At 43.9% G+C, this 18473-nt stretch overlaps 1 protein-coding gene across 1 annotated transcript in view; it reads right to left on the bottom strand.

Annotated features, from left to right (window-relative positions):
• Positions 1-347: 347 nt before the first annotated feature.
• PFKM (phosphofructokinase, muscle) overlaps positions 348-18473 on the bottom strand; it is a 33469-nt gene continuing 15343 nt past the window's right edge. The window contains exons 3-23 of the mRNA XM_049783205.1: positions 17922-17995; positions 17001-17078; positions 15485-15674; positions 15089-15254; positions 12375-12419; positions 11891-11999; positions 11490-11585; positions 11160-11252; positions 10382-10507; positions 8310-8374; positions 7771-7834; positions 6536-6685; positions 6039-6109; positions 5598-5685; positions 5363-5515; positions 4432-4596; positions 4014-4075; positions 3670-3781; positions 1247-1346; positions 1059-1164; positions 348-868 (exon numbers count right to left, since the gene is read on the bottom strand). Coding sequence (XP_049639162.1) covers positions 724-868; positions 1059-1164; positions 1247-1346; positions 3670-3781; positions 4014-4075; positions 4432-4596; positions 5363-5515; positions 5598-5685; positions 6039-6109; positions 6536-6685; positions 7771-7834; positions 8310-8374; positions 10382-10507; positions 11160-11252; positions 11490-11585; positions 11891-11999; positions 12375-12419; positions 15089-15254; positions 15485-15674; positions 17001-17078; positions 17922-17995 — 2258 coding nt within the window. The 3' untranslated portion in view covers positions 348-723. The remainder of the gene's footprint in view (positions 869-1058; positions 1165-1246; positions 1347-3669; positions 3782-4013; positions 4076-4431; positions 4597-5362; positions 5516-5597; positions 5686-6038; positions 6110-6535; positions 6686-7770; positions 7835-8309; positions 8375-10381; positions 10508-11159; positions 11253-11489; positions 11586-11890; positions 12000-12374; positions 12420-15088; positions 15255-15484; positions 15675-17000; positions 17079-17921; positions 17996-18473) is intronic.

An 18473-nucleotide genomic window follows, 5' to 3' on the forward strand; every position in this document is an offset into this window, starting at 1 on the left:
ATAGAAGAAAAATTGAGATGAGCGCTCAGTCAGAAATAGAGATCATGGAATGATGGGAAGAAAGCAATTCTGGCTAGTTAGGTTTAATGATGATCAAGAGGTCAAACACAATTGGCCGTAGAGGATGCAAGTGGGACTAGTATAAAGACAAGCCAGTCTACTGTGTCCTAGGACTTTTTGTATTGAGCCGAAAGATGCTGCAGAGAAATAACCTAATATGCAGAGAGAAAGAAGCAGATGGTCAGATGGGCTTCTTTTCCCGCATGTCCTGTCTGGGCAGCATCTGGCACTTGGGGCTGGTAGCAGCACTTTCCACTCATGAAAACCATTAACATGAGAATCAAAAGCACAGTGACCAGTTGGCATTTATTAGTGTGGTTATCATTTGTCACTGTAGTCAGGGAGAATCAAGACTTCGTTATCACAAAGAAATAAATAAAGCTTACTTTTAGGAAAAACTAACCGAGTTACTGAAATCTAGCAGTAGCACTAGAGAAGCCCAGTCTCGTGTGACAGATGAAGCTGGGGTAGAGGTCGTGACAAATTTAACCTAAAAGGAGCTTTCACGCACTGCCACATGACAGAGCTGATCACGGCTGCAGCTACAGAATTAAAGGAAACTTAGTGGAAATAAATGAGCCAACACACTTGAGAATACATGGGCTTGGATCTGTTGGGCAGTGAGCTGATCTTGAACAGTCCATTCCCTTCACTCCAGAGTGTTCAGACAGGCACTTCTCCAGACCGCTTCCGGTTGATATGTTCCAGGTGGGCATGTTCGGAGGTATCCAAGTCAATCTCATACTTGGCTAGGATTTTTAGGATGGGCCTCAGCTTCAGCCACCACTGTTCCTTGGGAATGCGGTGCCTGGAAAGGGATGATGAGGGTGTATTTTAGTGCCCTGATTAACTTCTGTCACAGTAGGGGCTGGATTTGGGCACAGGCATTAGGGAAAGGTAGGTCAATGCCAAGACTTAACCGAACAAGTATTACTCATTGGAGACAATGAACAAGTCAAGAAGAATTTAGAACCCCTCCAGAAAGTCAGCATACTCACTCAAAATCTGTCTGATCCTTCAGCTCAGTCACTGGTTGAAAGACCAGGGCTCGTTTACGCATCCCCAGAACACAGCCAGAGTCTGGAGTATTGGCAAAGATACGCCCTACAACAAGGAATGCTCGATCAGCTTCTGGGCTGGAGCAGTAGCCTCTAGAGAGGTGCAGCTCACCCTCTTCCCCACCTACCATTACGGTAACTTTCTTTGATTTTCCCGGACATCCAGTTCATAGCCTTGGCACCCATCTTAGTGGCAAAGTTCCTGTCAAATGGAGTTGGACTCCCACCCTGCAATATAAATCACAAAAATTACAAGGAAAGGGCCAGAGCAATAGTACCGTAGGTACTTGCCTTGCAGGCAGCTGACCAGGGTTCTATTCCCCAGCACCACATATGGCCCCCAACCCCACCAGGAGTGATCTCTAAGCACAGAGGCAGAAGTAATATGCGGTGAGCACTGCTGAATGTGGCAAAAAAACAAATGAGAAATACAGAGGGAAGGACATTAATGAAGTGGCAGTACTATCTCAATACAGAGGGAAGAAAAAGAATAGCCCCTGGCTTACTGCCAAGTCTGTGAAAGGAAATGCTTTAATATGTGGAGAATCAGGGTGACCCAGCAGGGTTGGCCATTTACCACCAATAAATGTAATTAGTTATAGAAAACTAATCTCACAATTGTTTCCACTAGTTCCATAGCTGCCATATCCTTTCATTTGGCTTTCATGCTAGTGGCCTCTGGGTCAGTTCTTTGCCTCTCTTCAGCTTTTGTCCATCGCCATCATCAGTGATGTACAAGTATTTCTCTTTTTTGTTTGTTTTTGGGCTCAGGAGTTACTCCTGGCTCTACATTCAGAAATTATTCCTGGCAGGTTCGGTGGGTCCATATAGGATGCTGGGTATAGAACCAAGGTCAGCTGTGTGCAAACGCCCTACCCGCCCTTTTCATTCTGGCCCTACAGTTACGTCTTATGGTCCAATCGAGATGCTCTTGATAGCATCTCAGAATAAAATAGAACAAGTAGGTGGAAAAGTGGGAAGGCAGGGAAAATGGGAAATAATTCTTCATACTTTGTGCTCCAGAAATAGTTCTTCATTCTGCAGGGGTTTATAACTCAAACTTCTGGGAATTCATTTATGATTGTAAAAGGTGGAAAGTCAGGAGCTGGAGTGGTGGCGCAAGTGGAAGGGCGTTTGCTTTGCACATGCTGACCTAGGACGGACCGTGGTTGATCCCCCAGCATCCCATATGGTCCCCCATGCCAGGAGCAATTTCTGAGCACAGAGCCAAGAGTAACCCCTGAACGTCACTGGGTGTGGCCCAACCCTCCCCCACCAAAAAAGGTGGAAGGTCAGTGCTGGGCGTGTTTGGGATGTAAGAAGCCTCTGGCCCCCACTACCATCTGAATGAAGCCTACTTCAATGGGGATTGAGTCAGGGTGATAATTTTCTTTGCCTTGAAATCCCTAGTTGGTGGAGATGAAGCTGAACAGCAGCATAGCGCCTGCACTCGTTCAACATGTGCTTTATGATAAGCAAGTGTGGTGAGAAGGGCATCAGGACACACCCATTCTGGCTCTCAAACTTGGATGATCTGAAAAGTTTCTTCTCTCTGGATCTTATTTTCTTCATCTGAACCAGTGGTTCTCTCCTGGGATTATTTTTTCACTGGTGGAACATATGACAAGATCTGGGAACATTTTTAAGATGTTACAACTCGGGCCGGGCGGTGGCACTAAAGGTAAGGTGCCTGCCTTGCCTGTGCTAGCCTTGGATGGACCGCAGTTCGATCCCCCGGTGTCCCATATGGTCCCCCAAGCCAGGAGCAACTTCTGAGCACATAGCTAGGAGTAACCCCTGAGCGTTATCGGGTGTGGCCCAAAAACCCAAAAAAAAAAAAAAAAAAAAAAAAAAAAAAGATGTTACAACTCAGGAGAGAAGGGTCACTAGCATCTAGTAGGTATCAGGGAATCCATATGCATAGACAGTTAAACACAACAAGAACTTTTCAGCCTCAAATTGCAACTGTACTGATGTTAACAAATGCTGTCCTAGAGTCAGCGAGAATGCTCAGAGGGCTGAGCGCATGCTTTGCATGGCCTACGTTCAGTACCTAAAACCATGTGGTCCCCAAACCACAGTCAGGAGCGACCCTAAGCTCCAAGCTGGGAGTAGCTCCAAAGTACATCAGATATGCCCCAAAGCAAAAATAAAAGCAAAAACAATAATAGTCATAACAGCAATAAAATAACCAATGTTGCCTTAAATGAAGAGGACTACATAATCTCTTAAGGACTCTACCTTTTAAACAACTTTTTTTATTAATTTTAGGCACCATACTTTACAATATTGATAATGGCAAGGTTTCGTGCAAAAACCATTCCAACACTAAACCCTCCACCAGTGTCAGCTTCCTTCTACCACGTCCCTAGTGTGCCTTCCTCCAGCCTCTGTCCTATTACCCATATGGGTAAAGATTTGTGATTCTCTAAGTGTACAAGCCCATACGTCCTGAGGCACTAAAATTCCAGCAGTGCCTGTAGAAATCTCTGCGCTATTTGACGCTACGGTCAACTGGCGGTGGAGAGCAGGACCAGGGCACCTTCCTTACCTGCTGCATATGGCCAAGCACATTCTTCCTGCTGTCAAAAATGCCCTTCCCCTCTTCAGAGTACAGATTGAAAATGAAGTCTGTGGTATAGTTCTCATTGCACTTCTCATTCCTGCCAGGGGAGATCAAAAAAGCCTGTGACTTGGGCTGTTTCCTCGTCTCTCTACCCGCTTCTGCCTTTCAAGGCTTTTCCCCTCCTTTCTGTCTCTTCCCATGAACTAGATGTTCTTTCCCTCTGGGCCATCGATTGATTAAGGTGTCCCAAGTATGGGTCCATTCTGTGGGCGAGAGCCAAAAGCTGGCTATTATTTCTCTTCACTTAGGAATAAACCAATGGCGAGTACCTTAACACCAAGCCCCTTTTCACAGTAGTCTTCATCTTTTGCACCAGATGTTCAACATTTGCCTGAAAATAAACCGTAAACTCTTAAACAGTAAGCTCTAACTGCATAGATTTCTTCCCCACCAACACTTTCCAGGAGGAATGGGGACATGGAAAAGTGTTGGTTCCTAGCCAGTAATTGGTTCCTTGAACTATGTCTAGTCGTAAATGGCTCGGCAAAATGCCATCCTTCAAGTGCTCCAGGAGTTATATCCACACATGGAAGCTTATATTGCAGAATACCTGCTTGCTGCTCTTTCTAGAATTTTGAAGACCAACCACCTCTTTGCTTTGAGCTCTCACAACTCAGGTCACAGTGGGGCAAAGTCGGGACATTGGGGCGGGGAAAGCTACCTAGTAGGCTCTAGGTGTTTACCTACCTGCAGGTCTCGAATGGTGAAGGGCTCCTCAAAAATGTAAGCAGCATCAGCACCAGCAGCCAATCCTGCCATGGTGGCAAGGTAGCCACAGTAGCCACCCATCGTCTCAATGATGAATACCCGACGCTTGGTGCCTGCAGCCGACTGCTTGATGCGGTCACAGGTCTGGAAAGACAAGGGGACCACAGTTCAACAACAGGGGCAGGGATCTGATTCTGGTTCTTCCATGTCCCTTTGTCAACTGCCCAGGCCTACGAGGGTCACACATCTTACCAAATCCTTGTTTTGAGGTAAAGTGGGGACTTTGCCACCCGCACCAAAAAACCCTTTCCTTTTCTTTTTTTTATTTATTTAGTTTTATATTTATATTTTTCAGATCAAAGCATTTTATTGAGAGGTGGCGGTAGGGCACCTTCAGGAGTGGATAAGCCAATGTCCTCGGTGAGCCGGGATCTCAGAGCCCTATGGTCATAGAAAGCTTATTTATTGATTTATTGAGGGCGGGAGGTGGAGGTCACACTCAATAGCGCTCAGGGGTTCCTCCTGGCTCTGTGCTCAGAAATCGCCCCTGGCAGGCTCAGGGACCACATGGGATGCCAGGATTCGAACCACTGTCCTTCTGCATGCAAGGCAAATGCTCTACCTCCATACTATCTCTCCGGCCCCCGAAAAACCCTTTTCTGCAGAAGGAATTAACACCTAGTTATTCTGTTGATTCAGGAAAATAGTCAGTATACAGAGTATAGATGCACTTCTAGATTTCAGGACTAATAGAAAGGAAGAAGAAATACTATCCTGATGATGAAATAGTCTCTAAATCTCTGGACTTAAAGAAACATTTTTCAAACGTCATTTGGTTGGTATGTAAAAACTCTTGCTTATGTTCCAGTTCCTCATTCAGGTTACTAATGGGAAGTGGTGGGGCTCTCACCGTGCAGATAGTATTGAGAGCGGTGTCAGCCCCAATGCTAAAGTCTGAGCCAGGAACGTTGTTGGACACGGTAGCAGGAATGACCACAAAGGGGATGCAGAGCTCGTCGAACTGCTTCCTGCCCTCCATCAGTTCCAAACCGCCTGTGTAAGCCTGATAAGAAAGCAGCAGGGGCGGGAATGAGAGGAGAACAAGGAAAGCTGGAGGGCGAGAGGAGCGATGATAGAGCACTCACCTCGAAGCCCCCAATGATGATAAGGCCCTGAATGTTGAACTTGGTGATGTTAGCACTGATCTGCTCTATGTTCTTCTTGGGCAGAGTCCTAGATAAAGAGAGACAGACGGTTGCGGGTGGTCAGGGACGGGTGATGCTGTCATGGACTTTAGGGAGGAGACAGCAAAATGAAGCTTGAAAAAAGAGTTCAAAGGCAATTTTAACTTCTTGGTTTGTGCCCCTGTCCCTATCCCACCTCTCCCCCCTCTTGTCCAAGGATACACACCGGGCTCTAAAGTTGTTAGAGCTGCTCCAAGACATGGGCCTGTCTGCCCCCACTGAGTTTACAATAAGAAAGCGGCAGAGGACTCACAGGGTCAAAGCAGACCAAAGCAAGCTGATGCCACAGTCCAAGCAAAAACTTTAGGGAATGAGAAGGAGGTGTCCTGCAGAGCCACTGACCTTTTAGTCCCAAGTTTAGAGCCACCTTGGCCAGTCCAGCCCCCAACATAGCTCCAGCCGGCCTCCTCGATCTAGAGGCAACAATCACATGTATTAAGTCTGGTAGCGAAAGCACCGGAGAGCGCGTGTGGAATGATGCCATTTACTGCCTTCTACCCCCTCAACCACTCCTGATTTCGAGAGGAACTTGAAGCATCAGTTTCACCCACCTCACTGAGGGTCTTTCCTAGCTATGTACTGCACGTTCACCACTAGTAAGCACTATTCTGCCAGGCACTATCCCAACTTTCAGAATACAGAACTAAGACATGCTGCAAAGTGGTTCCTGTCAGCTTCAACGTCTTAATCTCTTTTTGATTGACCCCTGAGAGAAAGGACAAAGCAACAAGGGGCTGGCAAGGAAAGAAAATGGAAAGGTCACCCTACGATTTGATTTCCCTTCACTGCTCCTTAGCCCCAGGAAAACTGCTCTTGTGCCTTCCATGTAGGTCTCATACCTGCCCCTTGGCCAGGCCCTCGAAGCCGTCATGCACCACCAGTACTCGGTTGCCCTGGATGAGACCGATTCTCACAGTTGAGCGGACAGCAGCATTCATTCCCGCGGCGGGGGCCCCCACATTCATCACAGCCACTGTATGTGAAGAACCCTGTAAAGAAGGAAGCCAGGAAAGAGGAGGACAGAGACCCCAGAGGGGAGGAGAGCTGAAGTTTGGGCCCCTCAACAGTTCTAGGCTCAGCATAGCACAGTTTCTCCCAAGGAAAGCCAGCATAGTTGTTCCTTCATAGAGTGGAAGTAAGATTCCTTATCACAAATCAAAATATAAACCCAGTCCCAGTTCATTATATAATGAACAAGAGAATTCCAAATTGAAATCTCCCAAAGTATGATTCTTGGACCATGTACCTCAGAATCTATTTTAAAAGCTTGTTAAATCTACACAGTACTGGCGCTTATCACAAACATGAATCTCCTGTATCCTTAGTAAAATATACAAATACAGGGCCGGAGCAGTGGCACTAGAGGTAAGGCTCTGCCTTGCAAGCGCTAGCCTAGGACGAACCATGATTCGGTCCCCTGGCATCCCATATGATCCTCCAAGCCAGAATCGATTTCTGAGTGCATAGCCAGGAGGAACCCCTGAGCGTCACCGGGTGTGGCCCAAATAAACCAAAAAAAAAAAAGAAATACAAATACTTCTGATATATACTATACTGTATACTCCTATAAAGGAAGTAGCTTAACAACGCTCGAGTATTCCCACATTTTCCCAAAGGAAAATGCCTCTTCCCCTCTTTTCCATTCTTTTTTTTTGGGGGGTGGGGAGGGGTCACACCCGGCAGTGCTCAGGGGTTACTCCTGGCTCTATGCTCAGAAATCGCTCCTGGCAGGTTCGGGGGACTATATGGGGTGCCGGGATTTGAACCACCGTCCTTCTGCACCTAAGGCAAACACCTTACCACTTGTTATCTCTCCGGCCCCCTCTTTCCCATTCTTTAAATACTTTTATCTAGCCCTGAATTCGATCTAGGCCTTAGGTTCAAGATAACCAGAGGAAACTATAAACATCAGACAGTAGCTGGGGTGGCAAAGATGAAATTATCTTAGGGTCAGGACCTCAGAGGATGAGACTGGGTGAACAAAACAGACAAAGCTCTATGGAATAGAGACTTAGACCACTACATAAAGGCTGGGAGAAGTAGAGTGTCAGGAAAGGCAGCAACTCGCTAGTACCTTAGATACTGGAGGTCTGACGTGAGCCAGAAGCTTGTATACCTCCCAGTTGTTCATGAAGCTCCTGTACAAAGTAAAGAGACAAGTGGCTTGGGCCGTTTTTGATGGTTGGCATTTAAAGGGATCTGGTCTGAAGTTTTGCTCCCACCATAAAGTTCCATAGGATAACTCTAAGGATATAATTAGGGCTGAGCAGGAATGCTGAGGAGGGACAGCAGAAGGGTCCTCAAACCCTCCAAAGCAGTCTCCTCTCAGGCACTGTACTAGGCACAAGAGATCAAACCTTGCCAAGAAGAAACTTCCTTAGCTGGGGTTCCCTCAGAAATAGCACATAATGAAGGATTTCTAGGAAAAGTGAACCAAACCTCAGGGGCACCTCATGGTTAAATGTGTTGGACAACAAATGATTTTATAGAGTTTGTTCTCCAAGAAGAGCAAGGGGTTGAAACTCAAATTTTCGATGTGGAAATAGCAAGAATTTTGGCTTCATTCCAGCATATATGAGTTCTATATCGAGAAGTGTCTAGTCTTTTTCTCACCGGCCTCTCAGTTTCATGGCTTCCTCAAATTTCTTCTCGTCCATGGCCTTGGTAACATCTTTGGTCTGAGGGGGGAACAGAGCAAAAGTCATGACTCCAGGTTTCTGAAGGGAACAAAATCTACCCTGTGGCAGGACTCTGTTCATCTCCAAGTTTCTGACTAGATCTCACTGGCCTTCAACCCCCTCTTTTACACGCTCCCAAAACTTTCACAAAAGGAAAAGTATTGCTGTTTCCCTCAACTTCTCGAGTAAGGTGTGAAAAAAACAAAAGGCTGACTCAATGTTTTTCTGAGTAGAATCTGGGTAGAATGGAATAGCCATACAACAAAAATAGCATCCGCATCCAGGCTGCACTCAAGTATCGGCCACTAAGAAGCCTCCACACTACAGAGTAAATGACGATGATCCTACAGAGAAGCCAGTTAGGAAGAAAGGCTAAGCAGTGGCATGTGTTTCCCAGCTGATTTCTGTTGGGAGTCAGTGCTTTAGTTACCAGGCTTTTAGAAATGTAATTCTAAGCAAGGCTGGAGTTTGACCTGTAAGTCATTGGAACTTCCAAATCTACCAATAGGCCAGGAGATGGGTAGTCAGCTGTGGAATTCAGAACAAACTCCTGAGCTCCAAAGCCACAATATTCACTCAGTGTGGGTGCCGGAGAGGTAGTAGAGTGGGGAAGGAAATTGCCTTGCATGAGGCTGATCCGGGTTTGATCCCCAACATCCAATATGGTTCCCCAAGCCTGCCAGGAGGGATTTCTGAGCATAGAGATAGAGTCAGGAATTACCAGAGTGCCACCAGATGTGGCGTCAAAACCAAAAATAAATAAATAAAAATAAACAATGTGCACTCAGAAATCACTAAGTAATCAATGAAGTGATTATTCTTAAATAACAGGCAACATTTTCTAAATTCTCCACATTTTCAAGTACTGCATATAACCACTTGCCTATCTTCTCTACAGCCGAGTAATCCTCAAAGTATTAGTAACTTCATGTTCAGAGAAGCATGATTAAGGAATAAATGAAGAGGTATAAAGTTTCCATCAGTTCTTTTGTTTGTTTTTTGTTGTTGTTGTTGTTGTTGTTTTTCGTTTCTTTGTTTTGGGGCAACACCTGGTGTCGCTCAGGGGTTACTCCTGGTTCTGTGCTCAGGAATCAATCACTCCTGGTAGACTTGGGGGACCATATGGGATGTCAGGGATCAAAACCAGGTTGGTCCCCCGTCAGTCATGTGCAAGGCCTACCCACTGTGCTATTGCTCCAGCCCCTTCATCAGTTCTTAATAGTATTTTCCCTGCTTTAAATAAAATTTAATAAAATTATTGCATTTCTCTTCCAATAATGCTGAAAGCATTTACAGAAATATATAATGAGAAAGTAGGTCTTTTTTGTTTTTGTTTTCAGTGTCCTGTGTTTTTCTTTTTGTTTTGTTTTGTTTTGTTTTTTGTTGTTTTTTGGGTCACACTTGGCAGCGCTCAGGGGTCACTCCTGGCTCTATGCTCAGAAATTGCTCCCAGCAAGCCCCAGGGGACCATATGGGACACCGGGATTCAAACCACCGTCTTTCTGCATGCAAGGCAAACGCCCTACCTCCATGCTATCTCTCTGGCATCTAAAGTAGGTCTTATTAATGTAATAAAGTATGTTCTTTAGGAACATTTTACAAGACAATAAACCAAGACTTAAAGAAAATATAGTTATAACAAAGTACATTTTTCCCCACTAGGTGTCTCTTCCTACACCATGTTCCTTTCTATCTGCCTCCATCACAACACAAATGGAAATTGGTCTCATGCCCTGAAATTTCCACTTCAACAAATAGGTGCTTGGGCTTCAGGATAAAAAGGGAGATTGAGGGCCGGTGCGGTGGCGCTAGAGGTAAGCTGTCTGCCTTGCCAGCGCTAGCCTAGGACGAACCGCGGTTCGATCCCCCCCCCCCCCGCGTCCCATATGGTCCCCCAAGCCAGGAGCGACTTCTGAGCGCATAGCCAGGAGTAACCCCTGAGCGTCAAACGGGTGAGGCCCAAAAACCAAAAAAAACCAGGAGATTGAGGCCAGTGTCAGTACTTACCACTTGGACACACTCCATAAGGGGCAGACGTACAGCCTGGTTACCAGAGAGGCTCACCACACAGGCTGGGGTGTCTGGAGTCCCCTCCAAAAGAGCCATCACTGCTTCCACACCCATCCTGCTACCCTGCGGGAGTCCAGGGAACAAAGAGTCTGATTCAGACCTCCCTTGGCCTGGAAAGCCAGAATGCAAAAAACCATTTCCAAGTCACAGGATTGAGATCTACATCTGACTGCAGCCAAGAACTTAGTTTTTATTTCCTATCCAAATACCCGCTAAAGCTTGATGAATTTGTGTGTGTGTGTGTGTGTGTGTGTGTGTGTGTGTGAGTGTGTCTTTTTGTGATCATTACTCTAAGGAGCCTAGCTGGCTGCAGCGAATCATCTCTTCTTTAGTGATCAAGAGCACAATTTTGTCTTCTTATTCCCTTCTTATTGATAAAACAAGAAGAATATTTATTGCTGCTCCTTTCCAATGAAAGTAGGATAAAAGGATTCAAACTATAGTGTCTCAGGTTAGATCTTGGTCATTTTATTAATACTCAAAGCTTTAGGAAACTATTAGGCCCACCTTTAGGATAATATTCCCAACATTTTTTTCCATTCAAGTTAACTCAAAGGGATAAAATTGGGCCAAGGGTCATAGCAGTTCAGAGGCGAGTAGCAAGGTGGCACAAACAATGGTTTAAGTCAATGTCTTGATGAAGTGCAGCCCTTCCAGGGAAGGACGGCAAGTTGAAGGTTCAAAGAAGCAATGGGCACAGAGTCCCATGACTTACCAAGATTCGGTCAAAAGCTGATGGAGTCCCACCGCGCTGAACATGTCCCAGGACAGTGACCCGTGTGTCATATCCCAGCCGCTTTACCACCAGCTGAAAATAACAAGAAAGGGACTCAGTGAGGGAAACACACAGACACTTCAAAAGAGAACGAACAGAGACTCAGATAAACCATAGGATGGCTATCTCTTATCCTGTAATGCTTTTTTTGATGCAGAAAAATACAGAAGGGACCTTTAGAGAACTAAAGGAAAACTCAGAAATCACTAAGCAGTGGGGCTTATGATTGGGAATAGTTACAAAGGCTTCTCTGGCTTCATTCATACTAACGTTCTTGATGTCTTCTGAGGTGATTGGCTTCCCATTTTTGTCAATGGCACCCTCAGCCACAATGATGATGTTGAGACGAGAACCACGGGTCCTTGTCTAATCAAAAGGAAGAGAAATAAAGTCAGTGAAATTAAACTGAAGGGCAGAAAATTGTCATCAGTCAACTGGGTGAAAGTTTATGTTATTATTGTTTTGGGGGAAAGAAAATGGAGTGGGGAATATATGCAGCAGTGCTCAGGGCTTACTCCTTTTTCTGTGCTCAGGGATCATTCTAGCAATGCTCAAGGGACCATATATGGTGCAGGGAAGTGAGCCTACTTTGGCCAAGTACAAGGTAAGTACACTACTCACTCCACTATCACTCTGACCATAGAAGACTAAGTGGAAAGGGGAAAAAGTACCTCGCTGAGTCGACGACAAAGATGTTCCTCCCAGTCGTCATCTGGTGGACATTCAGGAATAAAAACCCAGTCTGCTCCACAGGAGAGAGAGGTGACAAGAGCCAGGTAGCTAAAAAGAGAATCAGAAGAAATCACCCAGGATGCTAAGCATCACAGTTTCACCCATACCCAACAAGTTCCTTTAGTCTTTACAGTAGCTGAAGGGTCTAAGAGTCCTTTGTTTTATACTTGAAAGAGAATAAGAAGCCATTCAATATCTGCCTGTCAAGAGTATATTCTACTAATGTTCACCTGTACTTGTGCACAAACAAATTTATACACATGATTCTGCAATGTATAAGGGAGGAGGAGTGGAGACTGAGAAGGAAGGCACACCCAGAAGATCATGTATTCCCCCCAGCCTGTTCAAGGAGACATCTCTGGATTCTCTAGGGAAGGGTTATTACAAGTTCAAAGAATAAACAAGTCAATATAAGGATCTTACCCACAGTGCCGGCCCATGACTTCTAATACAAATGTCCTCTGGTGGCTGCAAGAAACACACATAAGATTTAGTCAAGAGTTCAAATGGCCAAGTTCAACTCTCCATCCACATCTGTGTCCTCTGTAGAAGATGCATTTCTGCTCTAAGACCTTTTATCCGATTATTTAAGAACAGGAATATCTAAAGGAAACACTCTGCCTTTGAGGCAATCTTCCTACATGTAAGAAAGCATTAATATCAGGCCTGAAACCATAAGGTATATAGAACAACACGTAGGTAAAACACTATATGACACTAAGACTAAAGGCATCTTCAAGGAGGAAACAGCACTCTCCAAACAAGTGGAAACAGAGATAAACAAATGGAACTATATTAAGCTGAGAAGCTTCTGCACCTCAAAGAAAATAGTGCCCAAGATACAAAAGCCTACCACAGAATGGGAGAAACTATTCACCCAATACCCATCAGACAAGGGGCTAATATCAAAAATATACAAGGTGCTGACAGAACTTAATAAGTAAAAAACATATAACCCCATCAAAAAATGGGGAAAAGAAATGAACAGACATTTCCTCAAAAAAAGAAATACAAATGGCAAAAAAAAAAAAAAAAAAAAAAAAAAAAACACGAATAAATGCTCCACATCACTAATCATCAGGGAGATGCAAATCAAAATTACAATGAGGTAGCATCTCACACCACAGAGACTGGCACACATCACAATGAACAAGAACAATCAGTACTGGCGCGAATGTGGAGAGAAAGGAACTCTTATTCACTGCTGGTGGGAATGCCATCTAGTCCAGCCTTTATGGAAAACAATATGGAGATTCCTCAACAAACTGAAAAATGATTTCCCAAATGATCCAGCTATTCCACTCCTAGGGATATACCGTATTTGCCGGTGTATAAGACGACTTTTGAAATGAAAAAAAAAAAAAAGTCAACCGAAAATCGGGAGTCGTCTTATACGTCGAGTATATCCTAAAAAACGTCTTGACATGCCGCTAAAAGAAAATCATCTAGATATTGCCACAAAACAAATTTTCCAACTCGATCCTGCACTGCAAGGCTGCTCGGACCACCTCTCTAACTCAGCCAATCCAAGCAGGCTTTTGATGCATGCAAATTAGACTATGTCTGGACCCAAATCTACACTGTCACAAGCCTGCTCAGATGGGCCAGAGTCAGAGAGGAAGTCTATTACAGTAGAACCTTTGAACCTTTGCTTGTTGTGATTGACTCACTATGGTACATACAGTTGCAGCACAGGAATGTTCTGTCTGATATAGCGAATATAGGCCTAAGCCTATGTTTTAACTGTAAAATTAGGGGGCCGTCTTATACGCCAGCAAATATGGTACCCTAGGAACAGAAGAATACAATACAAAAATCTCTTCCTCACACCTATATTTATTGCAGAACTATTTACAATAGCCAGACTCTGGAAACAACCAAGATGCCCTTCAACAGATGAATGGCTAAAGAGATAGCATGGAGATAAGGCATTTGCCTTGCATGCAGAAGGTTAGTAGTTCAAATCCTGGCATCCCATATGGTCCCCGAGCCTGCCAGGAGTGATCTCTGAGTGTAGAACCAGGAGTAACCCCTGAGCACTGCGGGGTGTGACTCAAAAAGAAAAAAAAGAAAAAAAAAAAGAAAAATATACACAATGGAATATTATGCAGCCATCAGGAAAGATCATGAAATTTTCCTATACATGGATGTACATGGAATCTATTATGCTGAGTGAAATAAGTCAGAGGAAGAGAGTTTGACACAGAATAGTCTCACTCATCTATGGATTTTAAGAAAAATTAAAGACATTTCTGTAATAAGGCCCAGAGACAATAGAGTTAAGGGCTGGAAGGGCCGGAAGGACCGGCTCACAAAGAGTGGTAAGGTAAACTCTTTTAGGGAAATAACTACACTAATAACTAGCATGACAATGTTAAAGAATGAGAGAAGTAGAATGCCTGTCGAGAATACAGGCGGGGTGGGTGGGGGGAATTGATGGTGGGAATTTTGCACTGATGAAGGGGGGTATTTTCTTTATGACTGATGTCCAACTACAAGCATGTTTGTAATCATGATGCTTAAATAAAAAATTTATATTAAAGAAAAGAAAAAAGAAAGCTAGCTGCTGGGGTTTAATAGGCTAAGCACATACTTTGCAAGTAGGAGGCATAGTTCCTGAGCACAGCCAGGAACCTCCCTGAGCACTGAGCCCAGGAAACAGCCTTTGAATACCAGTGTTGCCTAAAATAAACAAACAAGATAAAGCAACATAGCAGTAAAAGGGAAATGAAATAAAGGAGTGAGAATGAGACTTGTCTGGAATCTTCTAGGAGTACCATGACATGAACATTACCCTCCTTTTCATCATTCCACAGAGCCTCTCCAAAACCCCGTAATCTCTAAGCATTTGTGTTAACGATCTCCATAATGCCAAGTTATGACTGGAAAAAACAGCCAGGGTTGGGGCTCCCGGGACTTGCCACAGTCTGGGCACTAATATGCATGAAAAGACACTAATAGAACCTACCAGGTGTTAAAGACCTCAGGGATAATGCTTGAACCACTAGTGGGCTAGACGGTGTCAAGAGGCAAACTGGTGATTATGTTCACAACAGCTCAAACATTTAATCTTCCTAGGTCCCTCAACTTTTAGCCTTTACCATTCTCCTACACTGTCTCCCCAGAAGTTCCCTTACCTCTGAGCAGTAGTTGTAATAGCATCTACAATCTCTATGATCCGGTGCAGGGCAGAATCAGTGCCAATGGTCATATCAGTGCCACAAAAGTCATTGTCAATTGAGCCCACTAGGCCCACGATGTTCAGGTAGCTGGACTTCTTGGCCTCCTCAGCTGTGATCTTACCTGACAACAAGAAGCAAAACAGCTGGGTGAGGTAACAGCACATTCAAAGGGAAGACTTCGGTGACAGAAGGAACTGTAGCCAATGAGAACTAAAAGCAATGATTGACACAGGAGGTAAAAGATGGCCTATTCGATCTGGGTAACAATTTCCTCCAAAGGGAGATGGTGGTGGGTTTTGGGGGATAGTGGGACACATTAGCACATAAATAATAATGATAAATGTATCTTACCTGCTTTTTGGAGGTCACCCAATAAGTCACTCCATTCAGAACGAAAGGTATCAGCTCCAGTGAGGCTGCCATCACCCCCAATAACACACAGGTTGGTGATCCCACGCTTCACCAAATTATGGGCAGCACGAAGTCTTCCTTCTCGTTCCCGAAAGTCCTTGCACCGGGCACTTCCAATTACCGTACCACCCTTTTGGGAAGAGGTAGAAGTTAGCTTCCCACATGACACCGCCAAACTTGCATTCAAAATGTTAGGAATGTTGCTTTGCTCCAATACAGTGAGGCTGACATAACCATAAAATTTTGGCTTCCTTAAAAGTCATTGCCCTTTCTAAAGAAAAGGGGAATAATGATGCCTGAGATATCAAAATGGTCACTCCTGTATTTTGCACATCTATACTTTAGGCTGCTAAAATCAAGTCTTCCTGTCAAAAGCTATGTCATCAAAATGATTGCCCTTGAAGAAAATAAGGGAGTGCATACATAGCTATAGATTTTTGAAATGGTCTCCATCTTTTACAAGTCTAAGAAATATTAGCAATGACTTAGTTTGAGGAAAAATTTTCTTAATCATTTGACAGTGTTGGATTACATCCAGGCTATCACTAGAATTCATCCCAATATGCCTAGTAATTTTCCCCCATTATGCTGTGATTTCTAATTTTAACTGAATAATACCAATCATTTCTACTTTGGTTTAAGGATCAATAAAGTTAGTGGAAAGAGCCACAATCAATAAGAATCAACAAGAAAAATTGCTCTGTACAAAAAAAAATCGAAATACTTAAATGTGCAGGAACTTATGAACCTGAGGTTTTCACAAATCACAGAATCTGCTGTCATCCACAACTCTGAGAGTAAAGACACAAAGAATTCTGGTTTATTCTCAGATCTCTTTATGCAGGTACAACTTTGCAAAAAAAATTACTTAGCACTGCATATTTCTTCCCATGTATTTCTAGGGGATTGAGATGAAGAGTGGGGACCAAAATATTAATTTGTAAGCTTTTCAGTAAGTCAGAAATGGGTACAGAATGGTTTGAAGAAAATAGCAAAATATTGTGGATGTAATCCAGATAACTAAAAAGCTCTCCCGGTTCCTTCCTCTTTAAATGATCTGGCTTCAGGCACAGCATCACCATCACATGAGAACAGGCAGGCATCAGCTGTCGCTTCTGGCTCTGACTCCAGTTGTCTGGGAAGGTTATTTTCAGGACCAGACCTTCCCTACGACCCCAGAACTGGACCTGCTCATATGCCAGTTCCCCAAGTCCTGTCTGTGACCTTTCTAAAAAGAACAAACAGTACTGTGCTCAAATCCCTCACTCCTCTCCTGCTTCAAAAAGCCAGCGTGAGGCTTCCTTTCAAATGCAAAGAATAAAGGACAGACATAGCCCCTCTCTTGTCACTGAATTCCTTTTCATCCTCCTACATCATAGAGAATTTGAGAAACTGAGTTCAAACTAGAGTAAGGTTAGGCAGAACAAATATGGGGCAGGAGTCCTTTGGAATATACCAGCTGAAGCATCATGGACACACTCTCCCAGGTGGCTTCCCTGATGTTATCTCCGCCATCCACCAGGCCTTGATAACCCTGTAAGATACAATATGCGCATTCAGTTTCTGGAGGTTTCCCCCGAAGTCCCAGAATTAAGAAGGATTCCCGGGGATAGGTTCTCTAACAATCAGCTCCCACTATCACTGATTTCTCAGTGCTTGTGAGATGATCATATTTAATATATTACAAGGAAGGAGAAGTCAACTTTTTCAACTCTTGTAGATGATCCACAAGTAATTCTTCCTAAATTGAATACAACTCCTCTTATTTTTGGTTCATCCTATTTCCTCAATCCATTTCCCATGAGAACTAGGTAACAGATGGGTTGGATAACAATAGAAGAAAATGGAAAAGTGTTGTTGGAGGGAAGAAGGAACAGAAATGTGACTTGAAAAGATAAAGAGACTTGAGAAGAAAGGAAGACAACCATATAGCACAAATTGACAAAATTAGAGAAAACTAAAAGAAGTGGCCCAAAAAACTTTAGAACATTGGGAAAACTATTAAAAAAAAAAAAACACTTCAGAACATTGGGAAAACTCTAGAAATAAAGTGTGTCTTCCATCTTCTGGATATGGCTCCACTTCTGGATATGGAGCTTTATTCTGTTGGGGGGCTCAAAGTTACTTCTTCCTTTAAAACACATATTCCTTTTTTATGCCTATTCCTGGGTCCCAACATTATTATTGGATCAAAAATGGGTAGTGACTCAAGATAAAATAGGGATGCAAAACAAATCAGACAGAGTTGGGTTTTCTTTCTCTGAAACCCCAAGGGCATTTATTATAAGTAGGAGGTTACGGCCTGAGGTTAGGGAAGGGGCAGGGAAGAGATTACACAGGAAACAGACTGACAGAAAACAAGGCAGACAAAACCAACCTCATGGACAAAGAAGACTCGGGCTCCTGTAAAGATACCAACTCGAACCACAGCCCTGACAGCAGCATTCATACCTGCAAGAAGGCAAGAAGTCAAGGGAGGATACTCCACCAAAAGCAGTCCTAGTCCCCAAGATATAAGACAGCCTCTTCCAGAGCTGACTTCTGAATTCAGACTCACTATTCTCATTAAGGCCTCCCCAGCAGACTTAGTAGAACATTGAATTCCTACATTCAATGTTAGTATAGCTCTAAATAACCTCATTCATCTCCCTTCCACCACCACCCCCAAATAAAATCCAAAATCCTGCCATTCTAAAGACCTTTTCTTGGCAGAATTCCTTGGAGAATAATAATTTGGCATGTTTATTATGCTATGAGATTGTCAGACATCCCATCATTGAATTCTCTCCACAATTCAGGAATTACCAGCACCTCTATTTTACAGCTGGAAAGTTAAGTTTAAAGAGAGCAAGGTCAGGGCCCGAGAGATAGGACATTTGTTCTGGGTTCAAAACCTGGCATTACAGCACCACCAAGAGTAATTCCTGAT

The sequence above is a fragment of the Suncus etruscus genome, chromosome 11 (assembly GCF_024139225.1).
Source record: "Suncus etruscus isolate mSunEtr1 chromosome 11, mSunEtr1.pri.cur, whole genome shotgun sequence".
NCBI classification, from domain to species: domain Eukaryota; kingdom Metazoa; phylum Chordata; class Mammalia; order Eulipotyphla; family Soricidae; genus Suncus; species Suncus etruscus.